Source organism: Catharus ustulatus, chromosome 1 (assembly GCF_009819885.2).
Source record: "Catharus ustulatus isolate bCatUst1 chromosome 1, bCatUst1.pri.v2, whole genome shotgun sequence".
NCBI classification, from domain to species: domain Eukaryota; kingdom Metazoa; phylum Chordata; class Aves; order Passeriformes; family Turdidae; genus Catharus; species Catharus ustulatus.
In genome coordinates, this window is record NC_046221.1 from 49,826,631 (window position 1) to 49,848,113 (window position 21,483).

The 21,483-nt window shown below is 41.1% G+C and overlaps 1 protein-coding gene across 8 annotated transcripts in view; it reads right to left on the minus strand.

The window, feature by feature from the left end:
* The window catches only part of LOC117006373 (engulfment and cell motility protein 1), a 255,865-nt gene that overhangs the window by 98,519 nt on the left and 135,863 nt on the right, over window positions 1–21,483 (minus strand). For all 8 annotated transcript variants that reach the window (XM_033078822.2, XM_033078804.2, XM_033078787.2 and 5 more), the window contains 6 exons: window positions 18,838–18,937; window positions 11,208–11,359; window positions 10,264–10,342; window positions 4,007–4,057; window positions 2,649–2,771; window positions 1,508–1,639 (listed from right to left, as the gene is read on the minus strand). In XM_033078822.2, the coding sequence (XP_032934713.1) occupies window positions 1,508–1,639; window positions 2,649–2,771; window positions 4,007–4,057; window positions 10,264–10,342; window positions 11,208–11,359; window positions 18,838–18,937 (637 nt within the window). The remainder of the gene's footprint in view (window positions 1–1,507; window positions 1,640–2,648; window positions 2,772–4,006; window positions 4,058–10,263; window positions 10,343–11,207; window positions 11,360–18,837; window positions 18,938–21,483) is intronic.

The following is a 21,483-nucleotide window of genomic DNA, read 5'->3' on the forward strand; positions in this document are numbered from 1 at the left end:
CAAGGCCCTATAAGTGAATAGCATAGAGTCACACCTCAGATTTATTGTGCTCATAAGTCCATATTATTGCTAACAAACTATAGTGACTTTACAGGGCTGTCGCAGATCCATTAGGCAATGCCTGTTCCTCCAAGATCTCACTGAACGTTAGATTCTAATAATGACATGTCATGAAAAACTACACTCTTAAATTTCAGGTAGTTATTTCTTCCTGATAGAATCATAGAATTGTTTAGGTTGGAAAAGACCTCTGAGATCACCTAGTCCAACTATGCCATGATCACCACTAATCTATGTCCGTAAGAGCCACATCTACACATTTTTTAAACACCTCCAGGGTCCACGACTCAACCACTTCCTTGGGCAGCCTGTTACAATGCTTGACAATCCTTTCCATGAAGAAATTTTATGTAAAATCCTGAATAATCTAAAATCCTAAATAATCTAAAACTATCTTGTCCTGTAACTTGTTACCTGGGAGAAGAGACTGACACTCACATGGCTATTACACTCCTTCCAGGTAGCTGTAGGGAGCAATAAGGTCTCACTTGAGCCTGCTTTTCTCCAGGCTAAACACCCCCAGCTGCCTCAGCTGCTCATCATCAGTCTTGTGCTTCAGACCTTTCACCTGCTTTGTTGCCCTTCTCTGGACAAATTCCAGCACACCAATATCTTTCTTAATGAACACAGTACTCAAGGTGTGGCCTCATCAGTGCCGAATACAGGGGGACAACCACTGCCCTGGTCCTGCTGGCCACACTATTGCTGATCCAGGCCAAGATGCCATTGGCCTTCTTGGCCATTTGGGCACACGCTCGTTCATGTTCAGCCAGCTGTTGACCAACAGCCCCAGGTTCTTTTTCTCTGAGCAGCTTTCCAGACACTTCCCCAGGTATGGATCATTGCATGGGGTAGCAGGACCCAGCACATTGCCTTACTTAACCTCATACAGTTGGCCTCAGTTATCCTCCATACACTCCATGAATCTCCTACAATGTTTCCTCTCTGCTGTATCATATTTCCAGCTGACAGCTGGTAAGTTCAAAGTGCCCTATGAAAATAAGAGTTAGAGATCTTGAGATTTTTCCCAGATACTTGTGGAATATTTTGCCTGCATCTTTACCCTAATTGGGTGGCCTATAACAGGTGACCATGAAATCTGCCTCATTGATTTTCTTCCTGGTCCTTACCCATAAACACTCAATTCTATTGTCACCATCACTAAGCTTTGGGCAGACAAAACAACCCCTAACAAACAGGGCTACTCCATTACCTCTACTTCCTTGCCTATCCTTTGTAAAGAATTTATAGCATCCATTCCAGTACTCTGGCTTCTGCTAAAGCTCTCATTCATTTGGAGTTAGCAGGATTTCTGGGGAAAGGAAGAAAAGTTATTCCCTTTTAGGAAATAGACAGAAGACCAAGTAAGAGAAGAGACTAATGAAAAGATGTACTAGAATAGATGCATGCACCCACTTTCAGTGGACGATCACACAAAAACACTCACAATAAATCCAAGTTTTTTATAGTCTCGAGTGTACATAGATTTCCGTTTCTCCATACTGCCACTGCTGTTGTTAGGTTCAGATTCGGCATCAAATGCAATTCTTCGGAGTTCAAATATGATATCCCGCTGAGCCTATGTTAAAACAAGGTTAATAAAATTGATTAAAATAACCGATCTCTCACTTAATTAAACAATACCACAAAAGGTGTTTCAAAACACTGTATTCGTCCCCACAGCCCAAAGTTTTTGTGTCTAAATTCCCTACTTTGTACTTGGAGAAACAGTCAGCAAGAATGACCTTGTGGTTCCCACTTTTAAAAGTCCTCACATTTATGAGATTCACATGTGGGTGCTTAAGTGTTGACTCCCGGATGTGGGGACGCAGGTTAGCAAGGCCTCTGACAACACGATTTTAACCACAGAAGCCAAGAGATCACACACATTTCAAATTAAGCCGTTGATTAAACTGGTACTTAAGCACCTTGCTGGATGAACACAAAATGACTCAGCACTCTGCATTCATTTTGGTAACTAGTGATTTTTTCTTCCACAGAAATAGGCAAGAGAGGAATTACTGCAGCTGGAAATGTCTCAAAACAGTGATAACCAACCTACCAGCAATATTAACAACACTGTGTTAGTCACTCTCTATGGAAATGACTGCATATACATTCCCAAGAGTCAAACTTTCCCATCTCAAACTTAGGAAACATAAAATCCTACAGTTTGATGTTACCTATGTTTACTACTATCTCACTCTCCCACCTTCTCTTCTCCAAATTATCAGCAAGTCTTAAGATGACTTCAGCTTAAATATGAAATCAGGTTCCTTCCTGTACAGGGCCTAAATGAAGGCCACAAAAGTTAAAGAAACAAAACTCATCATCCTAATGGATCATCGACCCTACATTTAAATCTCTTCAATATCTTAGAGGAGTGTCATTTTTTGCACGATGAACAATATCAATGTCTGCACACTGCGAGCAATAAACAAATGAAGTAATTTATAGATTCCCAGTAACAAAACCAGGGTTTATTGTTAGACAATTTAACTTTAACTGTAGCATGCCAGATAGTTTTCTGGACAGATAGTGAGGAGTTACTGTCTTCCTGCTAAGATCAGATAATGCCAGATGCTTACCTGATCCTGTGGATCCATTTTTGTCATCACTCTGTCTTCCAGAAGATTAAAGGTAAGTACTTGCAGAACATATAGCTGATGTGCCATTTCATTATTGATGGCTCTCTGTGTCCTGATAACATGCTGCAAAGAAAGAGAGACAGATTTTGGTGAATCAGAAAATTACAGTGGGTGTAGTCAGGTGCTTCCATTTCTAAGTACGTGCTTGCTATGCAAAAAAAACCAGTGCTTAGAAGTCATGTCAAAGAAAAAATAATTCTATCCCAAGAACTTTAGAGCTCTCTAATTTTATTTATTTTTTCTAAGAGATTGTATTAGGAAAATATTTAAGAGAGTAGCTGTCTGAGCAGAAAAGTATTCAGGCTGCAAACACAAGCAGAAAACACAGTGATTTAACAGGGCTCAACAGGAAGTTAGCATCACACCACAATCCTGCCTCTACCAGAAAACTCCAATCTGTATGAGAAAGACTGCTTAGAAATATATTAGTATATGATGCCCATATGTACAGAATTATCCCATTCAGAAAGCAAACACTAAACTCATGGACAATTTAAAAATCCCTGGTTTGCCAAAAACACCAAGTAGTTTTATATGGGAAACAGACTCAGGCCTCTAAACACAGCACAGTACATAATTAGAGTCATCAAGTGGGAGATGGATATGTCAACTGATGCAGTACAGTTCCAGACAATAAAGGAATCTGCCAAAAGGCACTGGAGCATTTTATGACAATAAATAAACACCTAAGAATATCATCCTTATGATTGTTCCAAGCTTCTTATTAACTCAACCAGTGTAAAAACATGCCTTCTGAAATAAATTCTGGGGGTTTTGTATGCATCAATGAAATTATGACAGCAAATGAGAAAGTGCAAGGGGTTGTTTGGCTTGTTTTACACTCATAACAAAGATTTTCCCTCATTCCATTGAAGCTGTAATCTACTCAAATGTCAAAGGCAAAATCCCTGATTTTCCATGGTAGTAGATGTAGGTCTTCACTATTATATTCATTAATGATTTCATTAGCGTTAATTCATGCTTCTTATGTGAAAGTCATGATGAATTGTGTCAATCAAAACAGAATAATCAAAAGAACCAAAAAACACAGGTGTATTTAATACTGTATTTTCATGAAGAAACCACAGTTTCTGTCACTAGGAAAATAACCATTCCAAAAAGCAGTTTTGAGCCCATTCATCCACCATTCAAACCTTATCTTCTATATTACAAGGCTTCAAAACATAACAAAATACAAGGGCAATTAAAATATATTAAGGTAAGATCTATGAACACCAAAAACTGAGTCACCTTTTCTCTCTTCGATTCAACAGTAACGTTGGCAACCATATACTTACAGTTAAGATGATGGAACGAAGCTGCTTTTGTGCCAAAATGTTTGCCATTTCCTGATTTAGTTAAAAAAAAAAAAATTAAAAACAGCCAGAAGCAAGTATTTTAGTGTCATAGCTAGAAAAACACACTGACTTAAAACGTCTTACATTTCTGCATTGTTGCTTATAAATTAAAGGAAGCAGCATATCAGCATTACGACTGTATGTGTTATTTGGGGGACCACAAGATCAGAACACTGCTATGAGAGACCAAGATAGATAGAAGTATATCACAAACTGAGGGCTTCGGTGATCCAAAATTTGTGGTGAAAGACTTCAGAAGAGACATCTGTGGGTTCTAGAGAGTATTTACACTGTTGTTCAAGCACAACCTTTCCCCACAAACAACACAGAAGGAAGCATGGACTGGAAGCCAGCCAGGACTTTAAAAAAAGGTGCCAAATAAAATGTTTATTTATGTTAGTATTTCAGCTGTTTTAAAGTCAAGTGCTCTAACTTTCATTTAGTAAATCAACCTCCAACTCAGTGATGCTTTATTACAACAAATCATAATTCTCCCTCGTATTTTAGTAGCATTGTTGACAATGGGCCACTCTTTCACTTTAAATTACAGTAATTTCACGAATACAAGCCGCACTGTTTTGACCAAAATTTTGCTCCCACACCGGAAATGCGGCTAATACTCAGGAGTGGCCAATATGTGAATAATTTTCTGACATTTTCAACCCCGGGAGTGCAAACCAAGTCAGTGCAAACTGCAAAGTCAAGCTCCTGTCAGTAAAACCCTGCATTTACGTGGTTGTTACAAACTGGTTACTCTGTTGCGCGGCAGGTGGAGCTGCTCCGTGCAGGCAGCACAGGGGGTGGGGAAGGCGAGTCAGCTCTCTCCTGCTGGCCCCGCGGCTTGGGGGAGCCAGGGGCTCTCTCCTGCTTAGCCCTGCAGCTCAGGGGAAGCAGGGGCTCTCTCCTGCTTGGCCCCACAGCCCGGGGGAGGCAGGGGCAGCTCTCTCCTGCTTGGCCCCACGGCTCGGGGGGCTCCCGTCCCCACGTGCCGCCGCCGCAGGAGCAGGCAGGCTACATCCCCACCTCCCATCGCCGCCGCGGGTGCCGGCGGGCTCTGTGTCCCCCCTGCCGCCGCAGGGCAGCGCCAGGCCGGGGTGACCGAGCCCAGTGGTGGCAGTGGCTGGCCCCAAGCGGCCCTGCCGAGCGGCCCCACCGAGCTGGGCCACCCAGCCCTGTTGACAGCCCCAAGCCCTCATGGCCTGAGCCAAGCCTGGAAACCCCACCCTGCCGCAGTTCTGTTACTATTTGGCAACTTTGTTGCATATGGGTCCTCGCTGCGAACAACAGAGCGGCTTATACTCGGGTGCGGCTTATTTATGGACATAAACCAAAATGTTTGCCAACACCCGGCAATGTGGCTTATACTCAGTGCGGCTTGTAGTCGTGAATTCACTGTAACTTACCTTTCTGGACCTGTCTGAAAACTCTATCAAAGTGAATATGCTTTTACTTTAATGCTTAAGCAGCTGAGCCAAACTGTCCCTGCTGCAAACTGTCCTACAATGCATATGATAGAATATTTTACAGTTAAGAAGCATAAGAGTCTAATCTTAACCATACTTCCAAGAGCATGCCCTATTTTAAAATTCCATTAGTTTTTCCATTAGTATAGAAATGTGTGCTTATGTGTGTATGAGAGATATACTTGCACATGCAGTACATTCCTGCTCAACTTTGTCAGAGATGAAGACTAATGTAGAATACATACTGGTCACTTTTATATATTTAAAAATCCCCTAGAAAACAGAAAAACCGAAACTGTAACATTAAACATATGAAGAATGGATGACTAAAACACATGTGCAGAAACAGTGTAAATAAAGCAAGTGTTAGGCAAGAACTTGCTCAGAAAAAGAGAATAATTCTTATTGTGAGATGGGAGGCAGTCAGAGATGTTGAACTCTTCTTTGTACCAGGTAAAGGATGCTGCAATAGAACATGACAGTGATAAAGAAGGAACAAGGGACCAAAGACAAGAGAAACTCAGCTTCAGGTTTTAAGCCTATTCTGGCTGCACAGGTTCAGTGGCACGTAACAGCAAAGGAGCAAAGGAATGGATGACATAGATGATTCCATCTCTTCCAGAAATGCACAACTGAGCTGCAGGGGGAGTGCCAGGCACATGATATACAGTAATTTCAGGACCATAAGGCGCACCCGACTATAAGGCGTACCTCCGGAAGTCGGCAAATTTCGCAACTTTGTACATTATATAAGGCACACCAGACTGTAAGGCACACTTTTTTTTTGCAGAGAGGATTCGCCCCCAGCTCCCCCCGTACGGTTGTTGGCCGAGGCCCCACCGCAAACTGGCAGCCGTGGGCCCCCGGGCCCGCCTGTACCCGGCTGGGGCGAGGCATGCCTGCCGCCGCTCGACACCGCCTCCCCGGGGCCAGGCTATGCCTGCCACTGCTCCGTACCACCTCCCCAGGGCTGGGCTATACCCACCACCACTCTGTGCTGCCTCCTCGGGGCCGGGCTATGCCCGCCGCCGCTCCTCGCCACTTCCCTGGGGCCGGGCTATGCCCGCCGCCACTCTGTGCTGCCTCCCCGGGGCCAGGCTATGCCCGCCACTGCTCAGCCCTGCCTCCCCGGGGCCGGGGCATACCCACCGCTGCTCATACCGCCTCCTCGGGGCCAGGCTATGCCCGCTGCCACTCGGCGTCACCTCCTCGAGGTCAGGCTATGCCTGCCAGGGTGCTGTGGGCCCCCGGGCCCACCTGTACCTGGCAGTCCCGCAGGCCCGCCTGTACCCAGCAGGAGGGGTGCCGCGGGCCCCCAGGCCCCCCTGCACCCAGACGCTGCAGCCCCACAGCCCTGCCTTCACCCAGCAGCCATGGCCCTGCTGGCTCCCCACGCGGCTCACAGCTCACGCTTCCGGGTTGGCAAATTTCCGAACTTTTGCCCATATATAAGGAGTACAGGACTATAAGGTGCACTTCCGGGTTCGGGTTCAAATTTTAGTCAAAAGGGTGCACCTTATAGTCATGAAATTACTGTACTCCAATGTTGCTTGGAACAGACCAGCTGGATTTTTGTCAAACTATGTACCCACTGCCAAAAAATTAACAGGTACAGAATATAAGACAGTATTTCTGCATTCAATGCAAAGAAAATAATAAAAAGGAAATTCTTCCATTTACTTTTTACAAGATTATCAAATTGTTACTTCTTTCTTATAGCTATCATTTAAAAAGCTGTTATCAAGATACTGGTTTTTTTTGTCACTTAACTAAAATCGATTGAAGCAACTATCTTCAAATTCAAAAAAAATTCATAAAAACAGTACAGTAATTTCACAAATACAAGCCGCACCATTTTGACTAAGATTTTGCTCACAAACCGGAAATGCGGCTAATATTCAGGAGCGGCTAATATGTGAATAATTTTGTGACATTTACAACCTCAGAAGTGCCAGCCAGAGTGCCGAGCCGAGCAGCTGCAAAGCCGGCATTTCGCGATTGTTACAAATTGTTACTCTGTTGCGCCTCAGGTAGAGCCTGGCTCCCTGCACGCAGCACGGGGGGCGGGAAGAGAGGAGGGAGAGCTCTCTCCTTCCCTCCTCTGCCGCAGCCCGGGGCAGAGATGGGGGGGCCCCGCGCCGCCATTGCCATGGCTTGGGGAGGCGGCGGGGGCTCCGTGCCACCATTGCCGCGGCTCGGGGAGGAGGTGGGGTGCTCCGTCCCTACCCGCCGCTGCCACCGCGGGAGCGAGGGGGGCTCCGTCCCTGCCTGCCACCACAGGGTAACGCTGGGCCGTGGTCACTGAGCCCAGTGGCAGTGGTGGCTGGCCCCGAGCGGCAGCGCCGGGCTGGGCCGAGCCTGCACAGCCCAAGCCGAGCCAGTAAACCCCGCCCTGCCGCGGTTCTGTTACTATTTGGCAACTTTGTTGCATGCGAGTCCTCGCTGCGAACAACAGAGCGGCTTATATTCGGGTGCGGCTTATTTATGAACAAAAAACAAAATATTTACCAACACCCAGAGATGCAGTTTATACTCAGTGCAGCTTGTATTCGTGAATTTACTGTAACTGCATCAAAACCAACTTCGTCTCCAAAAATTCATTTCCTAATGAGCAGCTAATAAGTTGCCTCTTCTAAGTATTGTACTAGCTGATGAGAACAAGAATTATCTGACCAAATTTGCCATCTCATTTCCTATAGCAACGTCTCAGTAAAAGAATGCGAACAAATGCAAAAGAAGTGTTTCAAACAATCACAGTATCACTTCAATGCTCAAACTCTCAGCTCTTTCCCAATAGACTTTTTAGATTTCTTTTCTTATCAGTAACCTAAGTTTCTCTAGATGATTTGGTCCTTGATAGGGGCAGAAGAAGGAAAGCAATCAGGGAGTCCTCATTAAGAAGTAAAATCTTGGACTTCTTGGGTTTTGCATCACAGAAACAGAGAGAGAAGGAAAAAAAAAAAAAGTGAAGAGAAAGAATTTAGATAGTAGTGCCAATTTAATTCCCTTCCTCAACTGCAGAGCAGCCATCCACATCATGCCTCTCAGTTGGCAGCAGAGAGGGTGCCAAAGTTCCCTGAGTCATATGAGTTTTGGTGCAGTTTCTCACTTCTAACAATATTAGTCATGATGAACATTAACTTTTGAGTGCCCATCACCAGATAATTGCATAAGACTGCATCACCTCAGTTCATTGTCTCAGAAAGACAGAGTTCAGTAAGTGCCATCTGTTAATGCTATTTGGAAGGCAATGGACATCTACCTTCTCTATTGTATGGTTTACTAAGAAACCATAAGACAGATATAAAGTGAAACCTAACAGACTCTGACTGCATATTCTGGGTTATTAAAGGCTGAGGAAAAATTTCTGCAAGTGTCAGAGCTATTAGCCTTCAAAGCCAAAGTAGATCATTATCTCCTAATGATCACAACTCCATGATTAACAATTTTCTGTGACAGCAGCAGGTACTACAGGTGAAGTCTACCTAGCTTACTGTCAGCCTCACTAGGTGGTTACACTGTTGGCAAGATACAATTTTTTCTTGCTGGCAATACACTGTGTTACTGTCATTCAAGAAAAACATGCCCACTGATTAATACTGAAGTCTTATCTACATCTGACATTGTTCCTCCATTTCAAATATGACAAGGTATACTCTTCACAGAAACACAGCAGCAACTCTTCATAAATGTAAAAAGCAATATCTTTGGGTTTCTTACAAAAATCTATTATAAATTTATGCAAAATGGTAAGGAAAGTTTTTAATCTGATTTTTGGTTATTAGATGCCTTCTTGCCTTAGTTACAGAAGACTGCATTGGAGGAAGAAGGAAAAAAGAGACAGTGAGGAGTGGAAGAGCCATTTTTCCCTAATTAAACCATGGCTATACTTTTCCCTGCTTGTAATGTTAAAATTATTTTTAAGAACAAGAAACAAAACTCAAAAAAACAACCAATCCCCCCTCAAAAACCCTCATTAGGGCTTTGACGTCTGTTTAAACAGTCTCCAACATTTAAAAATGCAAATAAATCTTCGGAAAGTCCTTGTCAGAACTGATCTGCAACACTCAGTGAACTTGTTCTGGACAGTAACAGTATGTCACCACAAGAATTATAATCACTGCTCCAGGAGAGAGAAATGTTAAATAAATAAATGACTAAGTCTGTTTTGACACAGGCTCGTAACATCATAAACACAGATAAAACTTAGGTATTTCACGATACTTCATATTCCATCGCCATTTAACATCAAGTAGCAATCTTGAAATATTTCCTGATATCTGGCACTAAAGTTAACTTAAAATAGCACACTATAAAAGACATTAAATGCTTACACAGCAACATATTTTTGTTTTCAAAAGAAAAGAAACTTTTAATTTAAAAAACTTTTTAATAAAAAATCTGGGGGGAAAACATTCTACCAAAAATAGCTTGGGTTTTTTGCTGTGCTGGCCAAGAGCTTAGCACAATAAATACTACAATCAGCCACAGTCAATATGGTTCATATGAGGTCACAGGGAGTTACAAAAGCATGGAAGAATGCTTAATTCCTCCTAAAAATGGTGTAAGATGTAGGTAGTTCCATTAAAATTAATTATATCCCAGCATGAAACAACAGAACTAGTTTCAGTTTGAATTAAGTGCAGGAAAAGTGTGACTGGGTCAACTGCAGGCATGAATATGAAACACTTTTTCTCCTAGAGATGCATAGGTATACAGTCCCCATCAACTTACCTGCCTCTTGTCATCTGGTGCCTTAAGGAAGAGTGCATTTATTACTGCAATGGTGTACATCTGGATTTCTTGATCTGTCCTGTTTGGAACAATGTTGTAAACGTGAGAGAACACAAATGCACATGAGAAATTGATCTTCCAGCTGCATTTCTGTGCGTGTAAGTGGAGAAGCTGTTTGTACCTCATGTTAGCCATGTAAGTTAGATAACCAAGATTGGTCATGACCAGGCTGTATTTATTGTTGAGAGAGAAATGATGTCCCAAAGGGAGACTCAGAATTTAAAAACAGTGGAATGAACTGCCCCTTGAACTGCCATTGACCCTCCACTGACGATAGCAAGAGTCTGGTAACTAGTTTCCATCAAGTGCACAACAGCTGGAGATAGGAAGAGTAATCTTCCCTAAAGGCTTCTGGAAATGAACCTGCTGGTATTAAAGATTTTCAGGTGCATTGAAAATGTCCCAGGTGAAAGACAAGCATAACTATGCACAGTATGTTATTCCATGCTACAAGACGCAGCTTCCATCCATTTAAAAAACTCCACATTTCTATTTAAGAAAAAGCCTTCCCTTTTCAAATAGACATTCAGCAAAAGTTGAGCAATTTTTGTCTTACACACTTCCCAGAGTCTGGCAAGCAAAACAACTCCATCTGTATGTTAACGACATTAAGCATTTCATTACCACAGAATGCTCTTCTCTTCATTCCCCATTTCCATCTACATAGGTAACTTATAGAAAAACAAACAAGTGAAAAAAAATTTAAAAACCTAATGACCAGGCAACTCCAGTAAGATTGTTACCAGTTATGCACTCACTTGTAGTGGAGGTAGGAATCATAATGGTGGTTGCTGGTCTTTATACCATCGTTTTTTCTCCAAATGTTGTGCTACTTTCGGGGGAAAGAATATCCAGGATATCAAGTGGTAGTGAAAGATACTCACCCTTGCAGATGTGGAATTAGCTGCCCAATTGTGATCTCCTGTGCCACTTTCTGGTAGAGGTCATGGCTATTGAGCACCATCGATTCCAGGATTGCCAGCGAACGCTGCAAGATAGAGATGTCCGAGGCAAATTTGTTCACGTAGCTTGCTATCTACAAATACAATAATTCAGAGAATTTGCATCTTGTCATGAAAATAGGGAAAAGTAAGAAAGAAAACTTTTGACATGGTTCAGAAAGGCATTAGGATAAAAGGTACTCATGTCCACATGGCAGTTATCAGTCAATACCTGAAAATTATCAAACAGGCACAGGATACACCATCAAAGAACACAGTGTCACAGGTTTTACAGTTGGCACAAGTCACCAAAGGTTATTGTCAATATTCACATGGCTGAAATGTATGCTTCATCTTTCCATTATGAACATGATAAATCAGCATTAAAAAATTAAACATTTCTATTTTTTTGTGTGTAGGAAACTTTAGAAAAAACAAGGAAACTAGTCCTCACTTTCTGCAGAAAAAAAATGTGCTGCCAATTTTCTCTCAAAAAATATCTGGGCTTAAGGCAAATGTTTCCAAAGACAAACTTATAATCTAGCTTTCTGGCAAAACACGGTCTAGAAAAACATGCCTTTTTCTTCTGCTTGCTATTAACAATAATGCTGAAAGGTCTTTCCAGGTTACTAAAACTCTGTTGATGATCAGGACAACTGGTTCCATGACTCTGTCTAGAATCCAGCTTTCCATTAATAACCTTCCCCTTTACTGCCACAAGCTGCCACAAGCAAATGGTACATTAATTAAAACCAAGTTTGACCTCTGCTATTTTGCAGTGTGGCAATGACAACCTGCACACTCATCTGCAGAGTCAACACAGCTGTTCAGCAACATGCATTCTCCCGCATGCTGCCCAGCCCATGTACCCAGCTTCTTGGGAAAAAACCTGCCTTCTGCTGATGCAGGAAGCAAGAACTACAAGAGTTTTTTTCAAATATACCAACACCAGCACAGTCAAAATGAGAGGCACCCAAGAAAGCACAGACAGAATTCTAGTGCAACCATAGTTACTTGCTCTCTATAGCCAAGTAACAGACTACAGACTACATGGCCCTGTTTCAAGTCTGACATGTTCCTTCCAGAAAATTTCACGTCTCTTCAGTATTCCTGCTACAAGCCAATACTGTAGTTATACTGTTTCCAATTCTAGATGCTTGCTGAAACCTAAGAATTGTTTCCCTTTAGGAGGAAGAAAGGCCTGCCCTATGCTTGGAAAAGCTGTCCAGCTGCCTGTAAAAGCCACATTAAATTGTTGACACATGGACAACAGTATTGTTTCGCATTTGTGACATCCTAAATTGTTCTGAAGGAGCAAAACACCCAACTTTGGTTGGAGACAAGAAGGAAAGAGGGACAGATTTTTCTTTTTCTAATCTATTACAGCACTTTTGCTTTTTGCTCTGCTACTTGGTTTGCATTACCACAGAAGGAACATCCTACCCAAATGAAACTCAATTCAGAGAATATACATTTACTTTATTTTCTGTAAAGAACCAAGCCATGAATGCGTAGAAAACAGGAGGAGAGAAGCAACTCAATTAGTCTTTTTCTATTTTGGACTCTCAGTATCTTCTCCCAGCAAGTCCTGAGCCAAGTAGTATTTACAATAGTTTACAAAGAACAATGTGCTGTTTAGAGAAACAGCGTGTCAGAAGCACTGTGATACCCCACCTCTCTTAATGGTAATCCAGATGTGTTTTGATAATTTGCAGCCAGAGCTGCCAGATCTCCACAGGGCCCACGACAGCAACGGCATACACACACAGCAATTCTGCACAGCTCACACATTAAACCAAGTTCCCCCTGGATGCCTCAGTTTTCAGGCATCCATGGATTGCTTGTACAGCAGGAAAACAGTGTGTCCAGACTGTGTCCCAAATTGCCAGATTTCTGTCACCTCTTTAGGAGCCCTGACCTTTAGGAATTATCATTGGTGCAGTAGCTCCTTCAAGTGACGATTAATGCTTCACTGGGATATAACATTTTCATACCAGGGACCTACAGAAATGTAACAGCATAGACAACTGGAACCTCCATCTAGGAAAGGTTGCCTTAGCCTAATTTATTCTCCTGACCTTGGACCATAGTATCTTTTAATCACAAATACAAGATATAAAGCTGTCTCATGTATTTAAAAAGACATATCACACTGAACATAGATGCAAAACATCTGCATGTCAAGCAACATGTATTCACCTTGCTGAAGTATGAAATCTGGCCAGAAATAATATACTTGTCTACCTTGAAAAGTAAGTCATGCAAGTTCCACAGAGAACAAAATTGCATTAAAAAGAAATCCTATTCCCACATTTGAAGTTCTGGATGTGGGGAAAAAAAAGGGCATCCTTCTTTGGAAGAGACAGGAACCAACAGGAAGTCAAATTTGTGTTAATTTGCTGTTTACAGCTTATTAAGCACCACACACAGAGAGGGCTTTAGACATCTAAAAATAATCCTGTGCTCATTTATCAAAAATTTGGTTGATAAAATATTGCAAGCCCAGTGAAACATTACATCTTTTCCAGGAAGAAGCAACTTGATTGCTTTGCACATTCACATGGAAACCAGCCACATGGATGTGTCTCATTAAGGGTAAAATTACAGTAATCTCATGACTATAAGGTGTACCCTTTTGACTAAAATTTTGGTCTGAACCCAGAAGCGCACCTCATAATCTGGATGTGCCTTATATATGGACAAAGTTTGGAAATTTACCAACCCGAAAGTGTGAGCTGTGAGCCGAGCCGAGACCCACGGGAGTTGCGGCCACACGGGGGAATCTGGGAGACACAACCGCTGGGCAGGGGAAGCTGGGACCCGCCGCGGCCGCCAGGTCGGGGGATGCCAGGACTCGCTGCAGCCACCAGGCGGGGGGACGCGCCGCAGCCGCCGACCGGGGGGAAGCCGGGATGCAGTGCAGCTGCCGCCAGGGGGGGAAGCAGCACAGCCGCCGGCCGGGGGGAAGCCGCGACGGGGTGCAGCTGCTGGCCGGGAGGACACCGGGACCTGTCACGGCTGCCAGGGGGACACCGGGATGCGGCGCGGCTGCGCGGTAGGAGCCAGGAGCTGCGAGTTGTGCCAGCCAGCACCGGGGGTGGGTGGGAGTGCTGGGGCCCACGGCACGGGGAGGGCGCCTGAGGCTGCGTTTAAAGGCTACACTGATCCGTGAAAAATGTTTGCAAATTGAGCACCTGCCAGTAATTAATTACTTTGTTGCACGTGGTGCAGCTCCTCGCTGCAAAAAAAAAGTGCGCCTTATATAATGTACAAAGTTGCAAAATTTGCCGACTCCCGGAGGTGCACCTTATTATCCGGTGTGCCTTATAGTCGTGAAATGATTGTATTTCTTCAGCAAAATCTGAAGAAATAACCTTAAAATCTGCATAGTCCTCTTGGGACATATTTAGCCACATACAAAAGAAGAGTCTGGGTGCCTAACTTCCTATCAATTTCAAGGGAAATTTGGAATCAGACTGTGAATTTACACATTCATGCTCTTTTGAAACAGGAACTAAATACAAAAACTAAGGGTAGATGAAAAACCTACAGCAAACCAAATTATATAATCTGAATTCTCCTCCTAATTCAGCATCACTTAAGGCACAAGAGAGAATTCAAAATTTTTTTAGAAGTTGTTAAATAATAATAATAATTATAATAATTATAATAATAATAATTATTACTATTATTATTACTATTAATATTGTTGCTATTATTATTACTATTATTTAAAAGTTGCACCAGAGATAAAAACACCTAGGGAAAAAACAGTGAAAGAAACAGATCTTATTTTCATTATGCGTGTTCATTAGTTATTTGCCTGCACTATACTCTCGTCAGAAATGTACAGAAAAATCTGTCCAAGCTGTGGTCTCTGTTAAGATTTAATGCCTAGTAAAATTTTAAGGGGTGCATATAATTTTAAAGTAAGGAACTAGGGTTGCACATGACTACAGAAAAAACAACTGACAGTTGTGACACAGAGATGCATACTTTTCTGGCTGCCACCCTGTTTTTCTGCACAATATATTTTAGAATGTAAACAATTTGTCAGCATTAAGGCTCTGTATCATATACTTATAAAACAGAAAGTATGTAAGTAATTTTTAAAGATTAAAAAAAAGTATCTCAAACAATGCTACAAACTTTATTACTCTTCTTGTAGGAGCTAATGAAAGTACCAACTTTGCATAGTGCATTTTTGTCATGGTTTAGGAATGGTATTTCCCAGTTCAGTGCTCCCACTGAAATACCCCAAAGAATGCGTCACTCGCTCACTCTCTCTTACTTCCTATGGCAGGCCTGAGGAGAACTGGAGGCACTAAAGTTAAATATCATGGGTTGAGATAAGAACAATTTACTGAAAACAGCAATGAAGTAAGAAAAAGAACAGTAACAGCAACACTATCAATAACAGTGGGCACGAGAGTGGTGAACAATTCACATGCGAATGCTCACAACATGGAAACTGGGAATACCTGAACCACGGCCACGCTACTCCAATCCAGAAGGGCTCCCTCCCTCTGTCCCCAGAAAATGATGTGAGGTGGTACAGAATAACCTCTGGGTCCTAGCCATGCCTACTCCTAGATACTGCAAAGATTAGCTCTGTCCTGGTCAGGAAAATTTTGATAACCAATCATCACAATCTTTTCTAATTTGGAATCTAAATCCTTTAGGCAACTATGGAATCTGGAAATGAACTATATATCATCATATGCAAGGAAAAGGTCTTGAGATAACTTTGCATATCATAAGGAAGTTTTTCCAAATGACGTAATTTCCCTTAAAATAAGAAACACAGTTCTTCTTGAAAGCATCAGACTGACTTGGTGCAGTTGAAATAACATTCTTTAGACAGTCAGAGAATGGGAGAGAGTCTGCATCCAACAGTTATTCATTAGAAGCAGTCAGGCGTTCTCCTTGAGGTCTTCTTCAGCTTCTACATTTTTAAGTTAAAAACTACTCAAGAAAAAATTCTGACTAATTTAACCCCATTCAAGGCTAGTTTTCATTTAACATGAAAGAAAACTTCAAAAGGCAGCAGCACTTGATTGCAAGTTCCTCCTCAGCAGAAACTTATCAGGTCCCTTATCCACCCTGTCAGTCACTTGAGCAAGGACCTGAAGTGGCAAGTCAAAAGCCAACGTCAGAAAAGCAAGTGAGGATGAAGTTGTAGATTGCTGCCACAGAAATGAGAGATGGTACAAAGGTGCTCTGCTAGGTTTGTCCCATGTCCACACCACACCACTGAGGGATCTGACTTTCTGGCTCCCAACCACATGCAGGTCAGAACACTCCTGAGCCTCTTTCCTCAGTGTCTGTTATTCTCTGTCCCTCTGTTTCTCTTCTAACTCTCCTATTATTCTCCTCAGTCCCCTTCTTGTTCAACAGTTTCACTTCTGGTATTACTTGCCAGTTTTGCTTTTCATAGGTACTTTGTGAAAATGCTTTTGTTTATGTCTTTTGGTTATTTTAGTTTTGGGTTTTTTTTATAAATTGGGTCATTATCCATGGAAACCTATAGATGTGCCTGACAGAAGAGCCATTAACAAGGGGAACACAATATCTTCTATTGTTACAATACAATCAGCAGGACAAATGCTGGATGAAGACATTTGTTTTGAGCCTATAACAAAGTAAAATACTCTAAATTAAACTAAGCAAGTTTCTTCATATGCTCCATAGTAGGCTCCCCTAGAAAGTAAGGCATTCTGGACTTGATTTTGTCTGTAGTCAGTTAAAAGCAATTGTAGAATTTTCTTTGCCATTAGAAGGTAACAACAATCATCATCACAATCTATTTAGACAGTGAGATTGGGAAAAAAAATTAAAATCAGACCAAAACTCAGATCAGTTAACTATTTTTTTCTTATGTGAAAAACTGAGATTTAGTATCTAAAGTATGGCATTACTAGCTGGCTTGTACTGGGCCATATATGGAAAAGGCACAACCGACTGGGGAAAGATCTAGAAAAAGACAGGGGGTTGGTCCGATGGATCTCAGCCTGACTGCAGAAGCCAAAATTGGTCAAAAGGAGGCTGGACAGCTGAACTTTAGAGCAATCAGAAGTGCTTGCTGAGAAACATTTAGGAGGCTATAAAAAGAGCTATTTAAAACAATAAAGGGCTTTTGGTCAAAAGAATCATGGAGTGCCTGTCTCTCTCTCTCAGGGCAGCGAATGCAACACTCAAGTATCTAATGTTTTTTCTCATAGTTGATCCTTCTTTCATGTTTGGCAACAAAAGTAAATTTCTGCTTTCCTTCAATGGCAGCAATTTTCTAACTAAATTTAAAGACCTTGCTCTGACACACTGTGCTAAAATGGAGGTTTCTTTGCCACAGGTTATATTAGTTTAATTACTACTTCTGATATAATTTTAATGAAGTAACTGACACCTTTTGAACCTGTACAAATGCACTTCAAATTATGATAAATTCAATCAGGTTTGAAAATTCATTGTAAGAAGAATTATGTGGTTTTGGGGTTTTTCTTCCCCAGTAACTGAAAAGTCTTAAGTCAGTAACAAAAACTTTTTCTGAAGTCTTCTAAATCTCTTTACTTAAAGAGTAATACCATGGTTCTGCTGCTTTTGTACAGCTTTAACATGTAAGTAAAGAAGGATATGTTGCAAATCGTGGACAGATCTGTTTCAAAACCACATACCTCATCTGCAAGATTCAGAGGGGCAAAGTTCAGCTTGATTAACTCAGCATATATCATCCTAATTTCAAATAGTAAACTAACTCATTTCTCTTCTTACAATATCCCAGAGGAAACATTTCAGTGCTGGGTTTTTTTCCTGGAAATATGGCATCACTCATTTTATTTTACATTACATCAAAATACTTTTTTTTTTTTGCTTTAACTGTATTTTATCTGCACAGGGAGATCACAATGTAATTGAATAAGCAATTTTTCATAAAACAAGCCTAGTACTGTGTTGATCGCAATTCACTCCAACTGATATCCACAGAATTTGAACCAGATTCTGCAGCTGCAGACATTTATAGTTTGAAGCAGCACTTTAATCCCATTTTCATGTACCTTTTTTGACCAATGACCTAAATAAAGTACAGTAATTTCACGATTACAAGCTGCACCTCATTAAAAGCTGCACTTCCGGGTGTCAGCAACTTTTTGTTCCTTGTCCATATATAAGCTGCACTGGATTATAAACCGCACTTTCGTTCGCAGCGAGGATCCACATGCAACTTACACAAAGTTGCCAGTTAGTAACAGAATCGCGGGATCACAGGGTTTGCTGGCTCAACTCGGGGCCATGCAGTCTCAGCTTGCAGCTGCCCCACCACCAGGGCCGGGCAGGCTCCGGCTCGGCTTGGGGCTGCTGAGGGCTCGCACTTCCAGGTTGGCAAATTCCTGAACTTCATTCATATATTGTCCGCACTTCCGGGTTTGGACCAAAATTTTAGTCAAAATGGTGCGGTTTATAATCATGAAATTACTGTACCTAGGGGAAAAAAAAAGAACATAAAAAAACCCCAAATCACAACTCACCTCTAATATTTAAATTGCTATAGAACAGATAGCATTGATTACAAGTTTACCTTTTTAATGAATGCCACAGAGAATGTATCCCACGATACAATCCCATGATCCATCAGCTCAACAAATGCAGTCAGTGTAAAGGACAACATATCTCCAAAGCTGCAAGAGACAGGAGTCATGACAACACTTACCAGTAATGCACCAGGGCAACAACTGAGGGAATAAAGCAGCAGGAAGCTTTCAGAAAGGCAGGAAAATGAAGCCAATTATGGACTAAGAGGTAGTAGAAAAGCAAGAGAGGCCATGCTAGTCTTCAAAACAACTTAGCATGGATAACAAGAATAGCCATGCGGAGGAAAGCAGTTTTAAGAGAAGAAGTAATCCTCAGGAGAACATTGTATGCAATGCTCAAAAATATATCAGTCAGCCCAAATTAAACTTCTCTCATAAATTCAGATATTTAGATCTAACAGATGAAAGAAGTGAACTTCTTCCTTAGCACTTATGAAATCCTCCTAGTTGAAGGCCAGAGAAAGGTGTCACATTTTGGTGCCTCTGCATGCAGCAAACAGGTGGGAAGTTACAGCATGGTTTACCCCTCTTTCAAGGAAGCAAATATATTTTAAAAATGCACCAGAAGAGATTATATATCTTGAGCAGCAATTTTCTAACAGTTAATGCCTTGATTTCTTTCTTTAAATCTGAAAGTGCATCTCTTTTACTTTATCTCTGAGCAATCAAATTGCAAAGTGTGCAGCTCAAATTATTTAGGTTTACAGGCCACTACCTGTAAATTTACTCCTGTAAATTTGAAATTCAACACATCTTTGTATGAATGCAAGTAAATTCAAAATGAGTTTAAACTCATCAGGGATAACGTGACTAGATGCACAGGAATTTTTCATATTAAACCACAACTTTTGAAGACTAGCTTCATCTCTATACACAGCCAGGGACCAAACAGCAAGCAGCCCAATGATTTCAGTGAGGCCCTTCCATGTGGTAATTACTCAGTACAAAAAGCTGTATAGAGATCCTGAAAGGGAGCAGTGAATTACCTTTCATGGCATGCCAAACTGCCTGCAAGGTACTCTGCCAGCAAGCCATTAAAAAGCAAAATCATACAAACAGCATGAATAGTCTAGCAATTTTAATACAGTAGCTTACACCCAATAAAAAGATAGAATTAAAAAACCCTCTGTCACGCTGGAACTGCAAAGCTTAGTATGTTGAGAACCTAAGTCCAATAGCACAGACATAGTTAATCAATATAATTAATTGGTGTTCCTTAATCTGTGGTTTATCCTACTATCTTGTATGAACCTAACACAATGAAGTACCACTCAGATGGAAGACATTTACGGCAGTACAGAGGAATAAGGCAGACAAATCAGCTTCAATGCAGCAACTCCAGTAGCTGGATTTGGTTTAATCTACCATTTAGGGATATCTGATAGCAAGATGCAGCCTTTAATTGCCTCTTCACTTAAGATAGGACATTTTGCCAGAACTGAGATTTCCTCCACCAAAAATACCCTTGCTATTCCTGATATTTTGTGAGTAAAACCCAAAAAACACCAAAACACCTTTCCATTCAGTAAATATAGGTATGTACAGTGGCTTTGACTACTTATGACAAATGAAAAACCTACAGCAAAGAGCAAACAAGAAAAATAACATCTCTAAAATTCCACTGTAATTTCACAGGGAATACTTTGTTTAGCAAACAAATTATCTAGAAGTTCTGGGTTTTGTTTTGGGGGGCAGAGGATGCTCTTTCGCCTTTTGTTGTTGTTGGTTTGCTTGTTCAGGGTTTCTTTAATACTGCGAATCATTTAAGATCTACATTAGATTTAAAATGTTATCATTAGCATTCCAAATAACCAAGGATTTCATACTAAGATGACAGTAAAACTCAGAAGGAAATTTAATCATCTCCCATCCTGTCATGTTCCCCAATTCATTCCTTTTGCATAATACAGTTATTTATGAACCCACAATAAAACAGAAACCCTAGGAAGGGCTTTGTTCTAAAAGTTTGCACCAAATCGTAATGCATCTTCATGACAGAATACTTCAACAAATACAAGGAATACTATTATCATTATTATTATTATTATTATTGCTACTATTAAAAACTAAATTAGTTTCAAATATTTTTTTTAATTTAAAAGGTAGACCATATAGGTTGAAAAGTAGATAAGAATCTCTCCCAGCATTAAACTAAGCACATAATCTGGCAGACATAAATTTTCTCATCTATTGTTTTAAAATTTAGTCAATTCACCTGTATTTAGTATACGAATGCTCTTCTATAAATAAACTGCACATGAAAACTAATCCACATAAACAAAAGATACAGTTTAGAGGGCATACTAAAAACTACATTACACTTGTGCATGGATATTAATCTTCAGAACAACAGTGGCTATAATGTAAAGGGATTAAACCAACCTGGATTCATCAGTCTCATTAAGTCTTCTCATCAAAACTATTGATCAATCCTACCAGATTAATACTGATTATTCCATGCTCCTCCACACCTCTGGGGAATAAACTGGGGTAATGGATATGACAATTTTGGTTTGAATGTATAAACCTAGTTTTAGGGGATCTGACAGTGATACAACCATTTGGGATCCAGAAGGTGAAAGCATTTTTCAACTTAAAATGATCAGACACCGCATCAGATGTGACTCCAGTGA